We start from the raw sequence: 21,623 nt of genomic DNA, 5'->3' as shown, positions 1-21,623 counted from the left end.
TATATAGCACTTTCTAAAAGAATCTTGTGTAAAAGCTCATTGTAGGACTTACTTCATGTCCACTCTGCAGATGTGAGTTAGTCTGGACTTTCCTGAGCCACAGGGCTCTAATAGGTAGTTAGACTCCAGGACTATAGCCCTTATCCCTCCTAAAGGAGGACAGTCTTCGTGCTCTATAGACACAGAAACCAGGGAGCAAGCACCTTTGGGCAAGTCTGTCCTCCATGACCTTGAATGCACAGAAAGAGACTGATTATGGTATCTTAAGAAATACAATTTGAGCTATTCCCAAAATAAGAGATCACTGAGTTTTCTTAAGCACTCACCTAAGAACTACAAAGTCCCTGCTGGGATGAGGGGGCATGCGACTCAGGACATACTGAAACACTTCTGTTTGCCTGTCCAGTGTCTCGCACACTTTCCACTGAAGGAGGTCCATATCCCACAGGTGGCGCTCTCGCAGCACCCGGTTCAACACCACAGATGGCGGCGCTTCCACCTCGACAGACACTTTCCAACGTCTCAAAGGGTTGCCATCTCCCACCTGGATCACACACATAAGACACAAAAAGGATTGTTTTCATGTACCACTATCTTTGAAATAAAGATAGTGGTTTAAGTTTAGGTTAGAAAACTAACCTTCTTATAATAGAGCTCTGTGTTATCAGAGCTGCTGCACGACACCCAGTATTTGGATTTTTCCCGGGCCTCTTTGAGCAGGTTCTGAAGTCTCCCCTCCAAAAGTGTTTGGTATGTTCCATCCTCATCTTCCGACTGCTTGCACAGCTCGTCAATTGTTGGTGCATGCAAATCAGCCTCCACGTAGGAATTACGCGACTGAGTAACCATCTCATGAGGGATCTAATGGGTGCATAAAAGCATAAGGTAAGGCTCACAGCAAATAAAAACAAGACTAGATACTGCATCCAGGCTTTAAATTCTTACTGCATAATAAACACAGGTTCTCGTACCTCAAAGAGGCGGTTGCACTCTATGATCATGTGAGCGAGGCCCTGTGCCGCTGCTAAATTCTCATTCAGATCCTTCTGGTCTGGTCTGCCAGTAGCATACTTCTTATGCATGGCCCTGGAGATTATATGAGGAGAGAAAACCTATTAGGCCAGCAGGGACTTCAGGTCAACATCCCCACAAGAAACAGTATATAAACCCTTCTTCCGCTCTGCAGGAAACCGCTTTGATCTCTTTAGCAACAATTTCAACTTGCTAAATTAGAGAGCTTTGCTTTGTTTGTACACAGCATGATCTCATAAAACATTAAGCTTTAACTGGGGTAAAACTGGCCCAGAAAGAGAGTTATCTACTGCACCCCTGAGGGATGAGTAAAATCTGTAACCCACTTTATAGCGATCTTTATGGAGCTGTGGGGAAGATAATCATGCAGGAGTTAATGTATGCATGTCTTCATCATTATTTTTGTAAACACAGAATGGCAGGTAATGTTACCCAAAACCACAGACACCAAGTTAAGTGTAACACAAGAAAAAAAGAAAACAATACCTTGGTGATAGATTGTCCTTCTTCATTTTGTTGAGATGGAAGAGGGACGGAGCCAGGCACACAGCAATATTCATAGGTGTCATCTGGTTCTCCGCCACAGAGGAAGTGACATCACTAAGGAAACAGAGCAGCGTCTGCAGTACCTCTCGATTTTCATCAGACATCAACATGATGGCGGCCTGGACAGCTTGCAATCTTTGGTCCTTTGGTACATCTGCACAGGTGAATAAAAGGATTAGAACACAACATTTGTGCTTTGCAGAGGTAGTGATAACAGATAAAAATGCAGTCTTTACTTACACTGGTAAATATGGAGGAAGGTCTCTCCCAGCTTGCTGGTGAGTAGGGGCTCAGGTAAATCCCTGAAGAATTGCTTCACCATATCAGCCACATCATAGGCAGACTGATCCTCATAATTTACATTTTCTGGAGAACTTTCATTCATCTGCCTCAGAGCTTGGATTCGAGACTTCACGCCTGATTTACGAAAAAGACCCACCTGGAAGCAAAACAGTTATATCACATAAACTTCATATATGAAAATGAAAGGCATGTGCAGTGTGAGAGTATCGTATACTGTCACTGACCTGGTCAAGGCACTGACTCCTCAAGTACCGCAGGGCCTGCTGCAGGCCGAGGGGCAAGGGCTGTCCTGAACGCTGCACATGCACAATGAGAGGAACTCCAAACACATTCTTATCCTTATAATCTGGTACCTTCATTCTCTTCATAAATTTTGGGACAGACCTAGGAGAGACATTAGCACATGTTTTAAAAAATTCTCTTTAGACTAAAGAAAGATGATGGCAATGAAGGACGCCAATACAGTATATCAGGATTTGGACAAATACATACATAAATAATACTGATGACTGAGAGTGATTATCAGTTCAAAGAACTGTAATAAAATCCAAATTGAAAATAGGAATCAAACATAAGTAGTTGGGAGAATACGTTAGACTTACCAAGTCCAGCCATGTTTATTGGTCAGGGAATACTTCTCCATGATTGCAGTCAAACGCAACAGTGAAAACTTTTGTAACAAACTCAGCTGGCCTGCTGATTGGTTTGTGATCTGCAGGGATGCTCTTGAGTGACTTAGACGATTAGATATCTGAAAGCTGGGCCATCTTAACCTAATGCCAAAAGAGATTAAAAAAGCAAAGAAAATAGAGTAAACTTTTATTCATCTTAACATACTCTTAATGCTTAGTTCTATCAGTTCAGTCTTACCTATTAGGTCTTGTGAGTGATGCACCTACACCGGAGTCCCTCCTTTCCCTGAGCCTTGTAGATTCTGTCTCTGTAAGTGATACTTTGTCTCTGTCTCCATCACTAGGCACGATCTGGCTTTCCGTGACAGAATTTCCCTCAAAGTCCAATGTAATCTGACTAGAGGACTGAAGCCCTGCTGTATCATCCTTCCCGTCATCGATCTGTACTATCCCCTCGCCTCCAGGTAACACATTTTTTGACCAGTGGTCCACTATCTGTTGTAGACCATTGACATGCAGTAAGATATCATCCAGGTGTGGAAACAGATCCTCTTTCTCCAGGTCTATCAGGTCTCCAGTGCTGGCATACAGATGCGAGCCAGGAACATTATCGTACACACTGATGCGGCTACCTCTGGAAGAGGACTGGGTGGCAGGCCGTGTTTCCTTTCTGCATGAAATTAAAGGGGAGTCCAGGTGCATGCTGCCAGTGTGCCAGTTAATTGAGGCGCCACCAGTTGGGGACAGGCTCTCTATGGACAATGCTTTGGGGAAGGTTCCTGGCTTGTGGTCTTTGGGAATGTGGACCACGAGGTTTTCATAAGAGCAAAATTCATTTCTACGATTTTGTTCTGCAACTTTATTCATTTGGGATCCTGAGAAGATGTCCATGTCCTCCAAATACATGCCGCTGCGTTTATGGTCAACACGGTGAGGCTTACGCTCTTTTAGGCTGGGTGTGCTGACAGTGCTGCCACCAGAATGGCTGCTACCCTCACTACTGGAGTGGGATGGCAGAATTTTATTGCATGGTGGTTCCAGAGCTCCACCATCTCCATTTATTATGTCTTCACACCTCAATTTCTTCAGGGCCTGGGCCTTCTGCTGCAGCACAGGAGAGCTGATTACCAGCGTCTTATGGCCTTTTCCCAGAGTACCTCGGGAGCTCAGTGTATCCATACGCTTTAGTAACTCCTTGGCACGAGAGTGGGTTGTTTTGCTGTGCTTGTCAGATGGTGAATTGAAGTGAGCAAATTCTTTGGGGATGTGAGGCATTGTGAGAGAAGTTGAGTCTGGCATTGCTGCAGTGTCTGAGCAGGTGCGGTTAGAACAGTCAGAGTCCTCTGTGCTGAGGCCCCGATGACCGCTGCCTCCGCTGCTCTCGCTGTGCAAAGAAGAGACCTCTGGCTCACTGAGGTCTGTCAGAACACTCTCGCTGCTGGTGGTAGTTCTCAGAGGCACACCATCTCTGGAGAGCTCACCCTCTCTGTGATTTCCCAGCAGACTGTCAATGTCCTGTAACCTGGACCAACGCCGGCTGCTCCACTCAAAGGTCCATTTGTCACTAATAGCAAACAGATCGTCTTCATCAGAGTCTTCACTCTGGGAAAAGAAAGATTATTTTACACTAATTATTCTGGCAGATATAACTGCAACTGCTGCTATTTAGGTCTCATGAAAGTTACTGCAGTAGTAAATAACTATCCACTGAAATAAGAATAACAATCAAAAAGACCATGGATGCAGAAACACTCCACAAAGGATAATTTGCATATTTTACCTCTTTGTAGTGTGTGTGTGAAATTTTTTCACTGGAAGCTAAAACGTGTGTACTAACACACAAAATCTATAGCACAAAGGATAGCTACAGGCAATAAAAGGAAAATGTGTTTGCAAAGGACTAATACCATTATGCAACCAGCCAAGACAAGGCTACATTCCAGTGCCCGAACAAATAAGAAGTAATAACTGTGAATGTAATAATAGTTGTATATAAAGATAAAGTTAGGTTCTATTTGTGCTGAAGCATGTATTAACATTTCTTTTCAACATCTTAAAAATTACTGATAACTACTGTGGTATTAGACTCAAAGATTTTTTTTCTATTAAGAGCTACAAACCAAGAATAACAGCTCAAAGCAGTCCAGACTATGTGGAGAGTCGCACACAAAAGGCTATTGTTGTGGCAAAAATAAATATATTACCAATTGAGTAGGGGTGCAACGATATTCGTATCGATATTGAACCGTTCGATACAGTGCTTTCGGTTCGGTACGCATATGTATCGAACAATACAAAATGTTTAATTTATTTTATCAACTTTCCTTCTGACAATGCTGTCTGTGTTGAGCGCTCAGTGAATCTGCGTTCGACTACTCCGCCTAGGGTCGACAGTGCAGCCTAGGCGGAGTAGTCGAACGCAGATTCACTGAGCGCTCAACACAGACAGCATCATCAGAAGGAAGAGCGCAGGGCAAGCTAGCGAGACAGAAGTTAAGCTCTCCTTACAACATGGACCTCCCGCACCCTCATTCAGATCTGGCGTTTGGAATTATTTTGGTTTTCATGTGACGTATGACCCTGAAGGTAAGCGAGTCATGCACTAAAGTAAAACAGTATGTTGGATGTGCCATGCAATGCTCAATTACATGGGTGGGAGCTAGTGTGTTAGCGCAGTTAGCTCGTTAAGGTGTTGGCCGTCTAGCCCCATGCACGGGGCGATCGGCGGTAGCTCGTTAACGGAGATTTGCCGTGTTGTGGCGTTAAGGTCATTTCAACGAGATTAACCTGAAAGCACTAGTGGGAACACAACGAATATGACTGCACATTTACGCCGACATCATCCTAGTGCAAAGACAAGTGGAAGCAGAAAAAAAACAAGCAAGCATGCTACTAACTTTAGCCGAGTCATTTAGACAGCTGTTAGCACATGATTCTCCTTATATGTTTAATATGCTGCTGAGAATATAGCCCAGAAGAAGCGGATAGTATAGCTTTTACTTTGGAAAGAGCCATTTCTCTGTAATAAACTCTCTTTTTCCAAAGATGAGTGATTCCTCAATCAGATACAGGGCTCGCAATATCGCTAGCCCGACGTCCCGGGGCTAGCGATCTTTTCAGTCGGGCTACCAAAATCTATCTCTGCCCTGCCCGTCGGGCTATTGCAGGAAGGAAAAATATATGTCAATGCTTTTGCATTCTTTCAGAAATGTAGCTGGGTAATTATGTCATTGGCATCGGTGAGCCACTGTCAATATGTGACATATTGAAATCGCGTTTGAATTTGCGCTTGTTTTTTTGCTTTCACTTTGCAATGACAGCACTGATCTGTGAGTGATGATAATTTGTGCACCAATTCCTCTGACATAGTCTTATTAATTGTTAGCTTACTATGCAAACATGACAAGTGAAATCTCCTGCAGCAAGCTTAAACATGTGAGAGGTTGATCGCGCAGAGAATCGCTGAGCTTATGTGAGTGCGTGTGTAAAAGCAGCAGGATTTATATTTGACTACGATGACCTGGATGACTGAGAACCTTCACAGACAGATATATATTTTAGTTCTGCTGAGCCAAATAAGACAGGTCAGGGTGAAGAAGTGACAGCCAAAGAAAAGCTTACCACAAAACTGAGAAGTTATGACAAATCAGACTATAAGGCAAAAAGAAAGTGCAGCTTTATGGTTTCATGGACAAAAGAATTTCTGTGGCTGCAATATGACGAGCTAAATAACCAGGGCTGCACATAAGTGGTCCGCAGGTGCGCATTCGCTGTCAAAATAAAAAACACGCACAAGGGTTAGGGTTAAATTTAAAAACTGTACTTTTGAGTTAAAATATATATTTATAATTTTAATAAATGACAAATTAAAAAGGCATGAACATTTTTTTTGTATCGAAAAAATATCGAACCGTGACACCAAGGATCGAACCGAACCGAACCGTGAATTTTGTGTATCGTTGCACCCCTACAATTGAGTCATAAAGTGTTTTAAAAATATATCTCTTCAAGGAGGATGCTGTTTTTTCCCCAAATCCAAAATGCATTTAATGTTATATTATACTTGTCACAACTGTAAAAGTAAAAAGACTTTAACACTTACTTTCTTCTTTGGAAGATTCACGTCAAGTTTCATAGAGGCACACTTATTTAAAGTGTGGAGTCGCCTGAAAGAAAAACAGCCTTAGGATGAAAAGCTGTTCCAAGCAAACAAAAGAAAGCAGCAGTAGTAATCAACACCAGATGAGCAGACTAGAAAAAGATCCACTTCTGTTTGTTGTTTAAGTGTTAATCTGATCAGTGTCTGTTTGGATGCACAGCCAGACCCAGTGGGAAACTGAATTTATCCATATAATAGTATCCTAAACCTAATGAACACCGGTAATTGTCAGTTGCTCTGTTCTCTAAGTGATAGTGGCTTGAAGGGCTGCCTGTAGCAGTCTGACAAACGTGAACTTTAGTTCAACTTTGCCTAATCAAATTCATTCAAAATTTTCCCCTGTACGTGCTAACATATAGGTCTTAAATGTGATCTTCAACTTGGCATGGTGATTTAGAAAGACTGTCCTTAACATGAAGCATAGACAATATAGCTGTAGGTTTTGCATTTATCATAATCTATTTATAAATACTGATGTACATTTCCTTAGCGTAGTTTTATAAAAAGAAACAGTGAATGCTTTCAGTATCTCTAATAAACATCACGAACTAAGGCTTTGAGCGTATCCTTAGTGATTACAGTTTATAGGAGTCTGTGGGTGTGCCAACTGGAATTTACAGTACACTGTACAACGGCACTAAGAGCTGAAAATGAACCAACCGCTGCAGATGGAAAAAATGACGACATAAGAAAACACACTCCCGCTAAACTGAGTGTTGGCTTTAGACAAAGAAACAAATGTGCGGTAAGATAATTACAAGCTTTAACAGCTCCACATACTGCTAACAGGCTTTTTTTAAACCGACTGACAGTATTGTTCTGTGTCAGTAAAAGGCCTCTAACCATTCTCCAGTGTTACAGAAGGGGTTAGTTAAACAAGACGTTCCCATGATTGTTACTGTAGATAGTGGAGCACTGAAGAGGGGGATCTCTAAGCTGGGGGCCCTTTATTCCGCAGGCCAGAAGAGCTTTGAATGTGGTTACTATAAAAAGGAGGCTGCTTAGTGAAGGATCAGAGAGCAACTCACACACATAAAATAACTATCTGCTTCAGTTCAATCACAAGATGAAGGCCGCTGTTTATTTTTGCACACATGCCTGTGGTGGCAAAACTGATAATAAAGCCATCCTAATGTTACCATAGAGATGGAGGAACGTCGTGGACAACAATCACGTTAGAGGTGGAACTGTTTCCAATTGTGTTGTATTTATCCCGTGGCTAGTTTGGAATTCAGATGAGTTTCTTTAGGGTTGTTTAGAGTCACAGCATATTGAGCTGTGCAAGGCACCCCTCACGTTCCTTCTGCTTTCCTCTTGGGATGGTTGCTATAGTTACATTGGTAGCCTGAGTGCTGTTTGCATCTTGGCTCGAAAAAGTATATGCGTTGTCTCACCCTACAAGAACGTTATTATAACCACCAGTTGTTGGCTTAGTGTACGTTTTTAGTCACTCTCTGGCAAACTAGGAAATCATATACAGTATTTATGCACAGTTGGGTTAGATGAACAGCAGAAGAGTCTCATCAGTGCTCTTGCAAGTGAAGGATTTAATAAAGCTGCAAGAGGCATAAAATGTGGAAAAGGCCAAAAAAATTTAAAAACAGCCGTATCCTCTTGCAGTGCTAAAAATAGGTCAACGATCCGATCTGACTTCAAAAGAGTCAATCACACTATTAGACAACCATATCCTTCCACCTGATGTTGTTCTAATTTATGCTAGCCAAAGTCTCCAATCCCAGGCTAAGTGTTCTAAAGCCTGGAAACTCTCTTATCTCTCAGATTACTTACAAACAACAAGAAGGACATCAGGTTAATATAGAAGTATTTTATCCAGTAGAAAAGAGCATGTTGCTTACACCAACTTTAAACCAAAATTTTCATTTTGTCCATTTGGGGACCACCATATCTGTGCAACCTGGTGAAGGTCTGTAAGCAGTGATTTAGTAAATGAAATAATAAACATAACTCCAAGTGGGGAAAAAACTTCATAGTAAGCTACTTTCAGCTGATCACTGCCACATAGGGGTCCCCACAGTGGGTAGCTTCATGTTTGATTTGGCAGAGTTTTAAGCTGAATGCCCTTCCTGACACGATCCCAAAGGGGATAACCAACGAGTTTATGTAATAACAGTTGTATAAATACAGGATTTGTGTCTGCAGCTTTTAGCTTTTTAAACTTTTTTCACATCATTCCATGGAAGTTGTGCTTCCATGCCAAACTTCACAGGGCCTTTAACATAGCTCCACTTCAGTGTTTGCAACTTTATTTCAAAGATTAGCTATAAATATCTGACATGACATTACCTGCACAGAGGTTCCACAAGATCTTTGTCCAAAAAATCATGATCTCTTTTCACAGGAGTAATGTCAATGGGAAACTGCGAATCTGGAATAAAAAGAATAAAAGTTGGAGAAAGAAGCAGTGTTCAAATTCCTCCCTGACATTTTAGCAGTGTTCTTGGATATGATGAATGGATAGAGAGATGGGGAAAACACATTCTTTCCAGAACTACATTGAAAGCTGGGAGACCACTAAACTTGTTTTGTATGTGATGCTAATGAGCAGAGACAGAATTTGTTCAAATAACAGCGTTCAGACTTGTGAGCATTACGTCTTGCCCTGGGTATGGGCTTCCTCTTACATAACTTAAGAGGATGAATCTAACATTCCACTGCATTCATGTCAAGTTGTCGAATTCTTATAAAAAGCAGAGGTTGCTCAGTCTGATTTTAAAGTTGGGCGAATATTCTGTTAAACTGTATTCTGGACTTAAAAAAATGGCAAAAGCTTCAAGCACTGGGATAATTTCTAATACACAATCCCAATATCATACTAAAATTATGTTAACTTATTATTCACTCAAACAGCAATGTCTGCATTCATTGCCAAAGTCCACATACTATCTACAAACTGTCAGAAAACAAATATATTGCACCACAGCACATCAGAAGTCTGGCCACAGCGCAGAGATCTGAGGGAGTATAGCTACCTTAAGCTCTGATAAAACCCAGTTCGTCCCATGACTTTAGTCTTTAAGCACAGAAGACATGTTTATGTAGTAATCGTAGCTTGGAAAAGATTAGCCTTTAAAAGCAGCTGAATTTTCCACTTGTGTTGCTGTGTCTAGGGATCTGACTGCGGTTCAAGCTCCAAGGCTTCCTGAGAATAGTGGTGTAAATGAGGCGCACTATGCAGCTCATGAATACATGGTTTTGTGTACAGTGTTGGGGGCAGACCAGATAACACTGTGTACCATTATTCACTCATCAGCTTGCAAGTCCATGTTCAATCAAAAACACTGTTCTATTTAGGAACAGATCTAAAATTTAAAAAAGCCCTTTTTAGTTCCTTACAGAAGCCTTTTATTGCTGTTCTACTTTGTTAACCCTTTTCCCTTCAATGTCAACATTTCGACCCTTTGGTTATGTGTGAATGTGTGGAGGAGTTTTTTTGTTTTTTTACCTTCAAAGAGCTGAGCATACTGGGGAAATCCTGCTGCCCGCAGCCAATCACATGCCTCTTTCGCCTCAATTTCTGAAATACAAGAAATTTTGTTGTTTGAGATAAAAAGTGAAATATAGTCACATTACATGAGTTAGTTTTCATTTTGACAAAGAAACTGGGCTTTCAAGTGAAACCAAAACCAAGCCTGCGCCTTTTTCCAACACGCACAACAGACTTAAGATTGGACAGACAGCAGATCTGGGTAAATCCAGAGATACTATTATGTATAAAACAAACAGTGACAAAATGTAAATAGGGTAAAAGGATCCTTATCAGCACTCTATGTCTCTTTAATAGAGTCCGAGCAAAGCAAACAAGTAGAGTTTGTGATAATTGATCCCTCCAGTCATGATCATAAACTGGTCCCGGTGACCTGACGTCTCTGCTGATGACAAGGAGAGGAAACAGACCATTGGCGCCTTTCCATTAATGCTAATAGAGCTGGGTGACATTTACCGCCTACACAAGACATGCTGTCTGACACACCAGTGCTACAGTAAATAGGTTGCGTTACATTAGGAGAGGAAATGTAAAACTGTAGTCAATAAACATCAGAATTTATAAGAATGTGTTAGGAGAAATAATGCAGGATTATTATAGCTTTTTTATGTTGAAAAAAGGCCTACTTGTCCTCATTGAAGAAGATTATTTGCTGTTTATTGCAGTTTCCTATAAAAACATTTTTCTTAAGGTTTTTAAACTTCTGGTTGTTCTGAAAAATGCTTTTTGTTTTACTGTTTGTCTCACGATAATTAACAAACTGATCCAAAGACTAATTTATAACAAAAATTCTTAAAGTTTCAAAAAAAACACATAACCAAACAATGCCTTACATCATGGTGAGTCACTCCACAGGTACATTTTAAGCATTAGAAACCTAACTGACTCTGTGGTAAATTATTTTACATAAAACATATGAAGCACAGATTTTATATCTACCTAAATCTATTTATTAAACAGCTCTTACCAGTTTCAGGGTGGGTTTTTTGTTGTTATTGTTCAAAAACCTTTCCACAATTTGAAGAAGAATACAGACAGTAAATATTAATTCCAGAATAATCGTGCATAAACTGCGCCAGCGGCTGACAAACAATTCTCCCATTACATCTGAAGTCTTATTTCCAAGCCCTATCTGAGCCTGACAAAATACGACTGAAACATAAAACACCATCATTCATCACACTATACTTCATAATTACAGCAGTTGTATTGTTTAAATGAATATACAGCTATCGGACGTTTTTCCAGATATAATCCTGAACTCACCTGTCCTGCTTTACTTGTTTTCCATCCAGAAATCTATAAAAAGTGACTTTGGTCATGCAACTGAATAAATATTAACAGTTCCCTCTGTCCTTGGATGATAGAAAAGGTCTGCTGTTTACCCCCTTAACCAGCAGTTAAGTCAACATGTGTAGGCGTCCAGGAGCCACTCTGCTCTGTTCCCACCTGTATCAGCAGGAGCTAAAGGTTTTCTAAACAGCTAGCCTTCCCTCTTAGGGGGATAATATCAGGCCTGTATTATTCAACTGTAGCTCATAGTGAGAGCGCTGCCAGATCCTCTTGTGTCCCACAGCCACAGGTTGGACCACTGGGAGCAAGTAACATGAGCTGGGAATTCCTCTCTGTTTGGCATTCTGTAACACGATACTGAGACATTCTGTCCTCTCATCCTCTCTCTAAGGAAATCTCTTGTGGATAAAAGGCTGGATGGGCATGATGCCAAAAATGAGAACTTGTGTTTTCCCTCCACAACCCACATCTTTAAAACTGTGTACAGTATAAAATTACAGTTTCACAAAGAGATGAAACCCAGTTTGGCTGTGACACAATGGCTCTGAATGTTAAAAGCTGTGCACAACTCAAGCATCTGTGGCAACTGAGGGCGTCCTTCCTTTACCATTCTCTTTGTGCAACATTACCAAAAATATATTTTTAAAAAACCCAGCTGTTATGTAATTCATTGCATGGATATGACGTGACAAAATGCCCAAAGAAAACCTAGTTTAGATACAGAATTAGGTGGGTAGTCCCACAGTCTCATCCCAAACTTTTGATAAATATTGATTGGCAACAACATGAGCAAAAACTTTTGGGGTTTTTATTTTGTTTTGTCCTGAGCCTTTATAATCTTCTTCCTTTCATACTCTTTTGTAAAACAATCTAAAATAAAAAGAACAAATTCATTCATTCATTAGTCTAATAAGTAATTATCGTCAGTGAAGCATCCGTCTTAATATGCCTACTCTCCAAAACACTTCAAACTACCACTGTAGTTTCCTGCCAGTAACAAATTATCATGTACTCACGGGATGTTTTCATCATACAGCCAGAGTGGTTCATACCGGTATATCCATCAAATCTTAAGAGTGTCTCTCAGCATGTCAGAGCATCTTCATTCCCACACTGAGCCACATTCCTGCCCTCTCTCCCTGTCTGAACACAGCTTCCAGTTGGAACTCAGATCCACAGCTCCTTTCCCTTTCTCTTTCCGTCTACCCCCAACTACCATGTGCCTGTCCCAACACTAAATCTCTCCTTCAACCCACCCCTTTCTGTGGCAGACTTGTGAACATTCACCCCCGTCTTCTTCCCCTTCAGCTCCTACTGCCCGACCCTCCTATCCAGCTCTGCCCACGACAACTCTTTTATACCCCACTCAGCAGATTTTTTGGCAAACATCTAAGCTATAACCAACAGAGGAGATTGCCTCTGAATCCTTGGACTCTCTTGTATTTCAATAATTAAAAATTAAGAATTTCCTACCATTTCCTAAAAGATGTTTCTCGACTCTCACTCAGTTTTCTGTCCAGATTACACGAGGTCAGCTTTTACAGTTTTTTTTTTCGAAACTTCATCCAAGAAGTGTTAAAAGTGATGTGGGAAAAGTTTAACTTAAACAAACAAAAGGGAAGAAAGTTTTTTACAGACTCCAGATGTTGTTACAGCGGGTCAATGAAATGGAAAAAACGTAGGCAGCTGAACTCTGGGAAAACCATGACATAAACTGTCAGCAATCAGCAGCAGTGAATCATGCTGAGCCCCTCGGCTCACAAGACTGCGCTAACATCATCCTAACAGTAATATATGTCAATCTGTTTCAACTCTGTCTGAAACAAAACAAATACACTCAAAGTCGTCTGATATGGTGAGAGTGTAGTTTCAAGTAAATAAATGCATAAAGAACACGATTTTTTAAAAATAAAATCTTTAAATAAAATATATTTTGACACAAACACACGTTTAAAAAAAGCAAAAAGTCAACTCAATTTACCTTAGAGTTCAATGTAAATCTTTTAAAGTGAAAGAATCAAATAAGCAAATGTTTTTATAAATCAAATCCAGAAGGACACTGGGGCCGGATTGGCTGTACAATACATCAATAGCCTAATTTTACATTATACTGATTAAATCCCCATAATTATGATTTATGAGGAAAACCTATTGGTTTAATATGCGGATAAAGCCACTTTAAAATGATCAGGGTTTTCCATGGCTCTGCGATTACGTAAGGATATCATATCCATCCATAATTTCCTATCATGTGAGTAGAATTCCAGATGTACTCCGCTTGCCCTCTGCCTGCCTCGCTGTGACACTTCTGCCATTTCCTCTCCTGGTCTAATGGGGCCAGGACTGGGTATAAAGCTTCAAGCACAGACAGAATGGCAGAGTCCCTCCACTTTAGTTACCTCAATAAATCATTTAACAGCAAAGACACTAAGAGCATGGCAGAACTTTAAAACGCTCAAACAAACGGTTTAATTTACTATCTGTGTATGCCCACACAAATGTGCCTCCTCCATACTTCGGTGCCACAAAATGAATCAGCCAGATGACTCAGACTGTAACTGAGTACTGAGACTGTCTATAGGAACACCTGGAGAATGATAAACAGAACCAGCAATATGGAAAAAAAAAGATTCCACTAGAAGGTGTCGTCATCCTGGGAAGCCTAGAGGTGAGGCCTCTCTTCTCCTTTATGATGCTAATTGCATACAGACACCCACTCACTGTGTGGAGTCAGCTAAGGCTAGACAGACAGCCAGGGGAAACACACTGTCCTTCTCCTAGTCTGCAACAAAACCGCAACATCTGATGTTTCATGCTGAAAATAGCCTTACATTCCTTCTGTCTCACAGCTTATAATTGTGTACAGGGGAGCAAACAGGAAGCGCAAAAGAAGAGAACAGAAGAGTTCAAGGAAATGCTTGCAATTCACAAGGTGGATTAATAGTGTGCTGCCCCATGCAATTCACCTAATGCCGTGGGAATAAAGCCTTCCTATTTCAAAAGAAGGTCTTAATTAACAAAGCTCTACATGTCCCTCAGACTCCAATATCCTCAGCACAATATGCCACAGCGAAACAGGAGGTGCCACTGCTTAACATCACAACTGCCTTTCAGTTTATAACATTCACATTATCACTGATAAACTACCAAGATAGTGAAATAAAGAATACTAGTCAAATTCAAGAGACTTTGTTTCTCTCGTATTGAGTGACAACAGAGTACCTTTGCAGATTTGACTTTGTTCTTGATTGGCACATGAGCTAGATGGCTCCACAGGCCAAGTAATTACAGAGAGCCAATGTTGAATCATCCAGGGACCTCCACCCCCTCATTTGATCCTGTGGGGCACACAGGGGACCTGTTATCCTGCGGTCGATACAGGATGCAGGTTTAAAATGATCAGCTTTTGGCTGTGTTGCTAAGACACCAAGGCAAAATGTCCCCAAATACAAATGAGCTGTGCAAATCTTGGGCCAACTTCTGCCCTGTGGTCCACACTGACCTGTGGAGAGATCCTTTCATTGGCCGACAGGTCTCCAGTAACAAAGTGGATAAAAAAAATCTCGGTGCCTCCTGAAGAACAGAGACTTTAGGACAATCACAGTGTGAGCCCAGAAAAACCTGGTGCCAAGGCGGCATTAGCATTCTGAACCTGTGTAAATGCAAGGTTTCACAATTAAATCTTAGATCCACAGACCAGCCTTTTAATCTATCATCATCATTTGGGCTTTAATTCTTTTCTTTGTCTGTTAAAAGTTATAAACCTTAGCATTTTTCATTTCTCAGCAGACACACACACACAAACTCACAGCAAGCACGTATTGATTAAATAGTAAAATGAGTAAATAACATAACAACGTGAGCTAGGGATCTGCTGCTGTTGACCATTGCCAAAGCCTGCTGGGTCAAAAGTCATCTGGGCTGTGTTTTTCTCTTGAGGTCCTGTATTGAATTTAAACAAGAGCAGCACAGCTGTGGTAACACTCTCCTTCACCTCTGAAGGACACCCAGAGAGAAGGTTCTTTCATCTTCAGGGGAAACAACCCATCAGCTCGCTTTCTTTCACCATTCATATTGCCTTTTGTCTAGAAATAGCCATTAGAGCTTTTTCAGCATTCACAAGCTAGTAATGATAATACAATGCACAGTGACAACAATTAAATACCAAGACGCTAACTCACATACGCTCATTCCTGTGCAGTGTTGGTCAGCAGTAGGTTTAAAAAACAACAACAACAAAAAAAAACCTTCAGTAAAATTCCAACTTGAAAATCATGCGGGAATGGCACGATTCATGATAATCCAAACATTGCTAAACTCTAGTAAATAACTACAAATGGTTTCTAAAAGCAAATATCAGTTTATGTTCCAAGTCAACAGTCAGAAAGAAAAGGGAAAGCTTTCAAAATCACTCTGCCACAAACAGCCTTTCCATGGAGGATTTACAGATGATCCCAGACACAAACTGTAAACTGATAGCCATTCCTGCTGGCTGGGAGTCAGAGCCAGAAGACAAATAACTGGGTATGATGCTGGGGCCACGTGGCTTCTGAGCAAGCCAAGTCTTCAAAGTTCAAACCATCAGCTCTACAGTGTTTTCAGGCAGGCTGTTACAGTGTCTCACATTGACTTGGTTTCGAGAAAACGTTCTAACAATCACATGTTGAATCCCTGGGGTTGCTTTGCAAATAGCAAAAACTGAGGTTAGTGTCAAGTGTACTTCTGCTTCACAGACAGGTGTTCTGCTTCCTCCCCTTTGGTCACACTACAGGATACTTTGGCACATGGCTTCAAACTGACACTTAAACAGAAGTGTCTTTTACTACAGAAGGGACCTCTGACCCCAAACTCTAGAAAGGATGGTAATTTCCAGATCCCCATGTACCTCCACTTTACTGCCAATAGCTCTGAATAGAGGAGAAATCAATCAGTCGAGCTTTCTGTGAAATACATACGCAGCAACTTCCAAGAGACAATGTGAAAGCTAAACACTTCCAGACACTGAACTGAAGCCACGTTCCCACGCATGTTAAAGTGTTCTGAAAACTATCGTGGAGGCCCTTTTCTTAAGGATTTGCTTTCTTTTGTGATAAAAGTATCAGCTTTGGCTTTTGCTGATTTCCTTCTTCATGCAGGCAAAAGTCCCTGAAACCCTGGACTATTTCCTCAACCCACAGTGATCTTTATAGATTAATCATTGCTCTAGTTTTCAGATGAAATTATTCACTCTATCAACAGATAAGAAACACAGTGCAAGATTAATAACATGGGCAGGGCAGTAATAACATGCACCAAGGAGTTGCTATCTGCTCTCATAAATTTTCCTTTTTCAAAACTGTGGGGTTTTTTTTAAAGCCAACATAGGAAGCATAGCTTGTTGAAACAGATCCTAGAGAGCTATTGTACCTGTGGACATATGTGCTCCCTGCAGTCCTGATGTAAGGCCTGCAATCCTATCAGACTTACGGTGAGCTCCACTTTCTCTTCACTAACATCTCCTTGGAGCTGTCTGCTACCTCCCCTCTTTCTTTTCCTTTTCCCTCTCTCAGCAAGATTCCTGTCAGGGCTCTTCTAGTTGACTCCCTCCTCCTCGTCTTTTATGGCAGCTCTGTTACAGTTAGCTCCTACAGTTTCCCATGTGGCCATGTAGTTAAATGTAACACTTTAGTCCTACAAACAAACTAAACAAGTTCTTATACAGTAGGTCTTTGATGCATCTGCATTCAAAGTCCATACATCTTGTCTTTTATGTGAAATTCTATAGGGTGCATGCCTTGATTCTCCATTCTCTTTGATAGTCTACGTAAACACTACAATTTGGTTTTCCAGTGAAGAAGAATTACTAATTGCTAAGAATTACTGACAAACTCTCAGGCAGCTCAGGTGAAATCTTGACAGTAACATGAAAATAGAATTACTGGAAGCTTTATGACACATGTTTCTAATGTTGTGGCACCCACAAAGATTAAAAAAAAAAAAAAATTCAGATGCTAATTAGTATAAATGTCTTGATGCATGCTCAATCATCCAGGTAAGGAAATCCCAAAATGCTCCAGGTGATCCAGAAGAGAAGAAGGACAACTGCTGCCTAAGTGAAAACCCTTAGTGAGCCCTTATGAGTCAGGAGTATCGGAACACCTGAGGCACATTTTCTCTGTGATTTTCAAACCCCAAAACACGCTGCACCAAAAATTGGTCCACCCCAAGGATCCAGTTGCCTGGCACAAACAGAGTAATATTGTGTACGCCATTAAGTGCCAGGAGAATTACTGTGATTAATACATCGGGGAAACCAACAACCTCTGGCTAAGCGGATGGCACAACACAGAAGCACTAAGCAACCAGTGGCCACTCTCAATGGTGAGGATGTACACATCCTGGACAGGGAGGAACGCTGGTTTGAGCGGGGAGTCAGGGAGGCCCTTTTTCGTGAAAAGAGAAAGAGCATCTCTGAATCAAGGAGGGGGCCTAAGGGTACATCTTTCACATTGCAGCCATTCCCCAACTCTCTGTGAATGCTTCCCATGACCATTGATCAATGCTTGTGACAATTTGCATATTAATGATCAAGAAACTGACCTCACAGCCCATTTTTCATCAGTGGTGCTAGTTTCAGTCATTATGCAAATGTACTGTTTATAAGATTGGGGAAACCTGCAGTCAGCTGAGACTGAAGAAGTCGCTTGAATGAGTGACGAAACGTTTCCCCCCACTGAAAAGGCTACATCTAGATGAACAGAATCAACTTTTTGAGATAATTAGTATAAACTAACACATCCTGTGTAGTTTATGAGTGAAGTAATGAGTAAAGACAAACATAGAAAGGAAAAAAACATCCTGAAGAAATCCTTCTGAAGTCAGATCCTGCAGAGCTCTATTAGGTCCTCCTTCCTCTCATTTGGAAAGGTTCCCAGAGGGCACTATGGAGGGTTCCCTCCTTCTCTGGGAATGGCCTGGGAGAGTCAGAGGGTAGAGAGAGGGCCAATGTCAGAGCACGGGCCCCATACCGTGAGAAAGCCCTCTCAGGACCTCCACAATAAAAGCATGGAGCATCCGTTGGGATGCTGGTCCTAATTAACAACTTCAAAGTGAGTGGCTACAAGATTTCCTCAGGAGCTTGATGTACTCATGAAACAGACTTGTGAGTGGCAGCACAGAGGATCATACTGTCAGCACAACTTTTGTGTATGACGAGGTACAGCTTTGGTTTACCAGTACTGCCAGCCACCCATAGAGTTAAGTGACTGTTCTGCTCTATTAGAGCATTTGTACACTTACCCACAGAACAATAACTTAAAAATGTAAAACCACTTCTCATCTGTGCCCGTCGGCGTCTGGGCTGAATAGCCTATAAAGAGGAGAGACGGCGGCTGAATGTCTGTGACCTGGATGTGCGCTGCCTTTACACTTCTGTCATTTTTTTCCAGCTATGACTTGTAATGCACATTTCTACCACAAGAGGTCAGTCAAGTGTTAAACTCTGGCACTTAGAGCACTGTGTTTTAATCACCAATTATTTTGGACTATATAATACATAGTTATCTATATTTTTTATTTCACATCCATACAAAATACATTTATATATGTGGAATGTGGAAATTTAAGGTCAGACCCCTAAAGGCACTGACTATATAATCTCTTTTCTAACCAAGACCAAGCCAAAATAAATCTACTATTCACTGTAAAAACAGTACAGCATTTTTTTGTGGCATGTGGAATATAAAACATCTGAGCAGTTTTCCAAAGCACTTCTGTTAATATGTGACTTTGTGTTCCTGTTACAGTGCAGCCAAGGCATTTCTTCAATCTGCACCTAGTAAATGATTAGCTCCACACATGTGGCAGCTGTCAGCCTCAACTGATTCACACACAGGAGAAGGAGTTTGCAAAGAGTATGTGAGCTCTTTGCTCTTTGCCAAATACAGGCAAAAAGTGGGAATCTGCAAAAGAGCTTTATGAATGCGATGTTTGCTTTACTTGTTAGAGGTTGGTTGGAGTGAGCCAGTTTGTTCCTGAGAGTTACAAGATTCTTAACCATTTGTTTTTTCCCCCTCTGTTTTTTAGTCAACAGAGCAAGAAATTTCCACCAACTAACAAACTGTACACAGTACATTTTGACCTTAGGAACAGTGGGATCTACAACAAGAACCATGTAGAGCTATAGTTTAAATAGCTCTGTTATTCAAGTGTATATGTGCTCTATTATTTAACACTCAAATAATATCTGAAATAAAATGTGTACGCCTGATGTTTTCATTGAAATTCAGACCTTTTTCCATTTGCCAGTTCAACAAAGGAGGATTGGGAGACAAAAATCTGAAACAAGGGTTGTTTAAACAATGTTGAACACTAACAATCTATTTATCTTTACACTTTTTAAACAGGTATTAGGAAGAAAGTCTTTGAGGGGGGAAAAAGCTTTTTGGTTTCGTAGATGTAAATGGCAAAACAGGATTTACAATAAAAAGTATAACAACTGGAACATTAATTTTCTAAAATTCTTAACCTTTTTGAGTACCATCCTAGCTTGCATACACCCTGGAAAGAACAGGCAGCACATTGTCCTCAAATGTTCACACCCACAGCAATACAGAGAATAAAACCACATTGGCATGTGACCAAACTCATATACATACATACATATATCTACATCTTAACTACTATGTTTAACTATCACACAGATTTCAACACACTTTTCGGTAAACGGGAAGTTATACAATACGTCCAACACCACATGACAGTCAGTTAGCAGCTTTTGACTATCGCAGCCAATTAAAATGTGAAAAAGGAAGAACTTTTTAAAGTCTTTTTAAGACTCTTTGCTTACATCCTGAATTTCTTTCCTCAGCTAAGCAGCTTCACTTTTGCAAAAAACACCAAAGTGCAAAAACACTAAAGGCTAAGACTTAATTAGAAATAGCATGGTATGGATTGGAACATAGCATTGTTATGCCTAAACTAATACACACACAATTTTAGTAATCATGTAACAGAACAAACTGCAACAGTACAAGCCATAGATTTCATTATCTGAAGTGTGATGACTGTAATGTTGGATGTAGACAACCAGCTAAGCACATTGTCAAAATTGCTTTTCCCTCCCTGTCAGTTTTATTTACTGCCCCCTTAAGGCAGCAATCAAAATCTGCATAGCACTCTCAGCTACAGCCCAGAAACTCATGAATAAAAGATAAACAGGCTTGAAGGAGCCAAGTTAACAATGTGCAAGGCTACATCTTGACTTATCATCATACTTTCATTTGAAAGAAGGAGCAGTTATATTTGTTTCACACTCAGTTCATCAAACGCGCCACATGTTGTAGCAGACCGCTGATGAATAATGCAGTGCTTTGGCAGAGGAGCCTTGACAGGGACAGGGCATGGTCTCACTGGATTCCTTACTTTGAGGAGCCCCTTCTACTGATACAACTTCTCAAAAGACAGAACAATGCAAACCCATTTCCAATGCAGTTTTCAAACCATCTTCCAGTCGGAGGAAGAACAGACGGTGCAGCTTGTCCTCTTAAAAAGCTTAAGTGGTCCTGTCTCCTCTATGCTAACTACTTAAAAATCTGCAAGCAGTACACACATTATCCCACTCAAATATTTCTGCCTCAGTAACTTATCTCTTTTAATCATTTAAACTTTACAGAAAATATAAACCTTGTCATGAAACCTTGATAAAAAAAGCAAACACTTGGTGTTTACCAAGTGTTGCTGTGTGGCGACATAAGTACTAATGTAGCTGACAGCACAATTAAGTAGGAGCCTTACAGCCATGGTAGCAAAAGAAAAGATGCAGATTCACTGATATGCACACAGCTGCCACTCAGTAACTTCTGTCATATTAAAAGGAGCAGGATTTGTCCTCAGCTATGAAGGAAAGCACTAACGGCCTTTCCAGGCTAGAGATTGGAGCCCGCTGCCTGCGCCAAGGTCAATAAGGCATGAAGAAAGGCCATGGAAGGGTCACACTGGACAGAGCTTCTTGTTCAAAACACAACAGCCCCTCACTTAGGAAAAGGCCCCAACACAGTAAGCGAGAAAATGTAGCAATGTTGCTGGAAATTCATCTTTGCTGGAGCAAACATTTCCAGCAAAGATGAAGCTTCCAGAAGTTTTCCATGATAAAACAGGAATGCTTCCACAGAGG

At 40.9% G+C, this 21,623-nt stretch overlaps 1 protein-coding gene across 9 annotated transcripts in view; it reads right to left on the bottom strand.

Annotated features, from left to right (window-relative positions):
• stard13b (StAR related lipid transfer domain containing 13b) overlaps positions 1-21,623 on the bottom strand; it is a 63,321-nt gene that overhangs the window by 793 nt on the left and 40,905 nt on the right. For 6 of the 9 annotated variants that reach the window (XM_004560600.6, XM_004560603.6, XM_076873347.1 and 3 more), the window contains 12 exons: positions 10,136-10,207; positions 8,977-9,058; positions 6,616-6,679; positions 2,752-4,115; positions 2,484-2,654; positions 2,106-2,265; positions 1,819-2,017; positions 1,519-1,732; positions 972-1,086; positions 640-861; positions 327-544; positions 53-229 (listed from right to left, as the gene is read on the bottom strand). In XM_004560600.6, coding sequence (XP_004560657.3) covers positions 53-229; positions 327-544; positions 640-861; positions 972-1,086; positions 1,519-1,732; positions 1,819-2,017; positions 2,106-2,265; positions 2,484-2,654; positions 2,752-4,115; positions 6,616-6,679; positions 8,977-9,058; positions 10,136-10,207 — 3,058 coding nt within the window. The other 3 variants (XM_012921643.5, XM_076873348.1, XM_076873349.1) reach the window with 3 other exon arrangements.

This window comes from Maylandia zebra, linkage group LG14 (assembly GCF_041146795.1).
Source record: "Maylandia zebra isolate NMK-2024a linkage group LG14, Mzebra_GT3a, whole genome shotgun sequence".
Classification (NCBI taxonomy): Eukaryota; Metazoa; Chordata; class Actinopteri; order Cichliformes; family Cichlidae; genus Maylandia; species Maylandia zebra.
The sequence above is the reverse complement of the archived record's forward strand: the minus strand, read 5'-3'. Positions and strand labels throughout refer to the sequence as shown.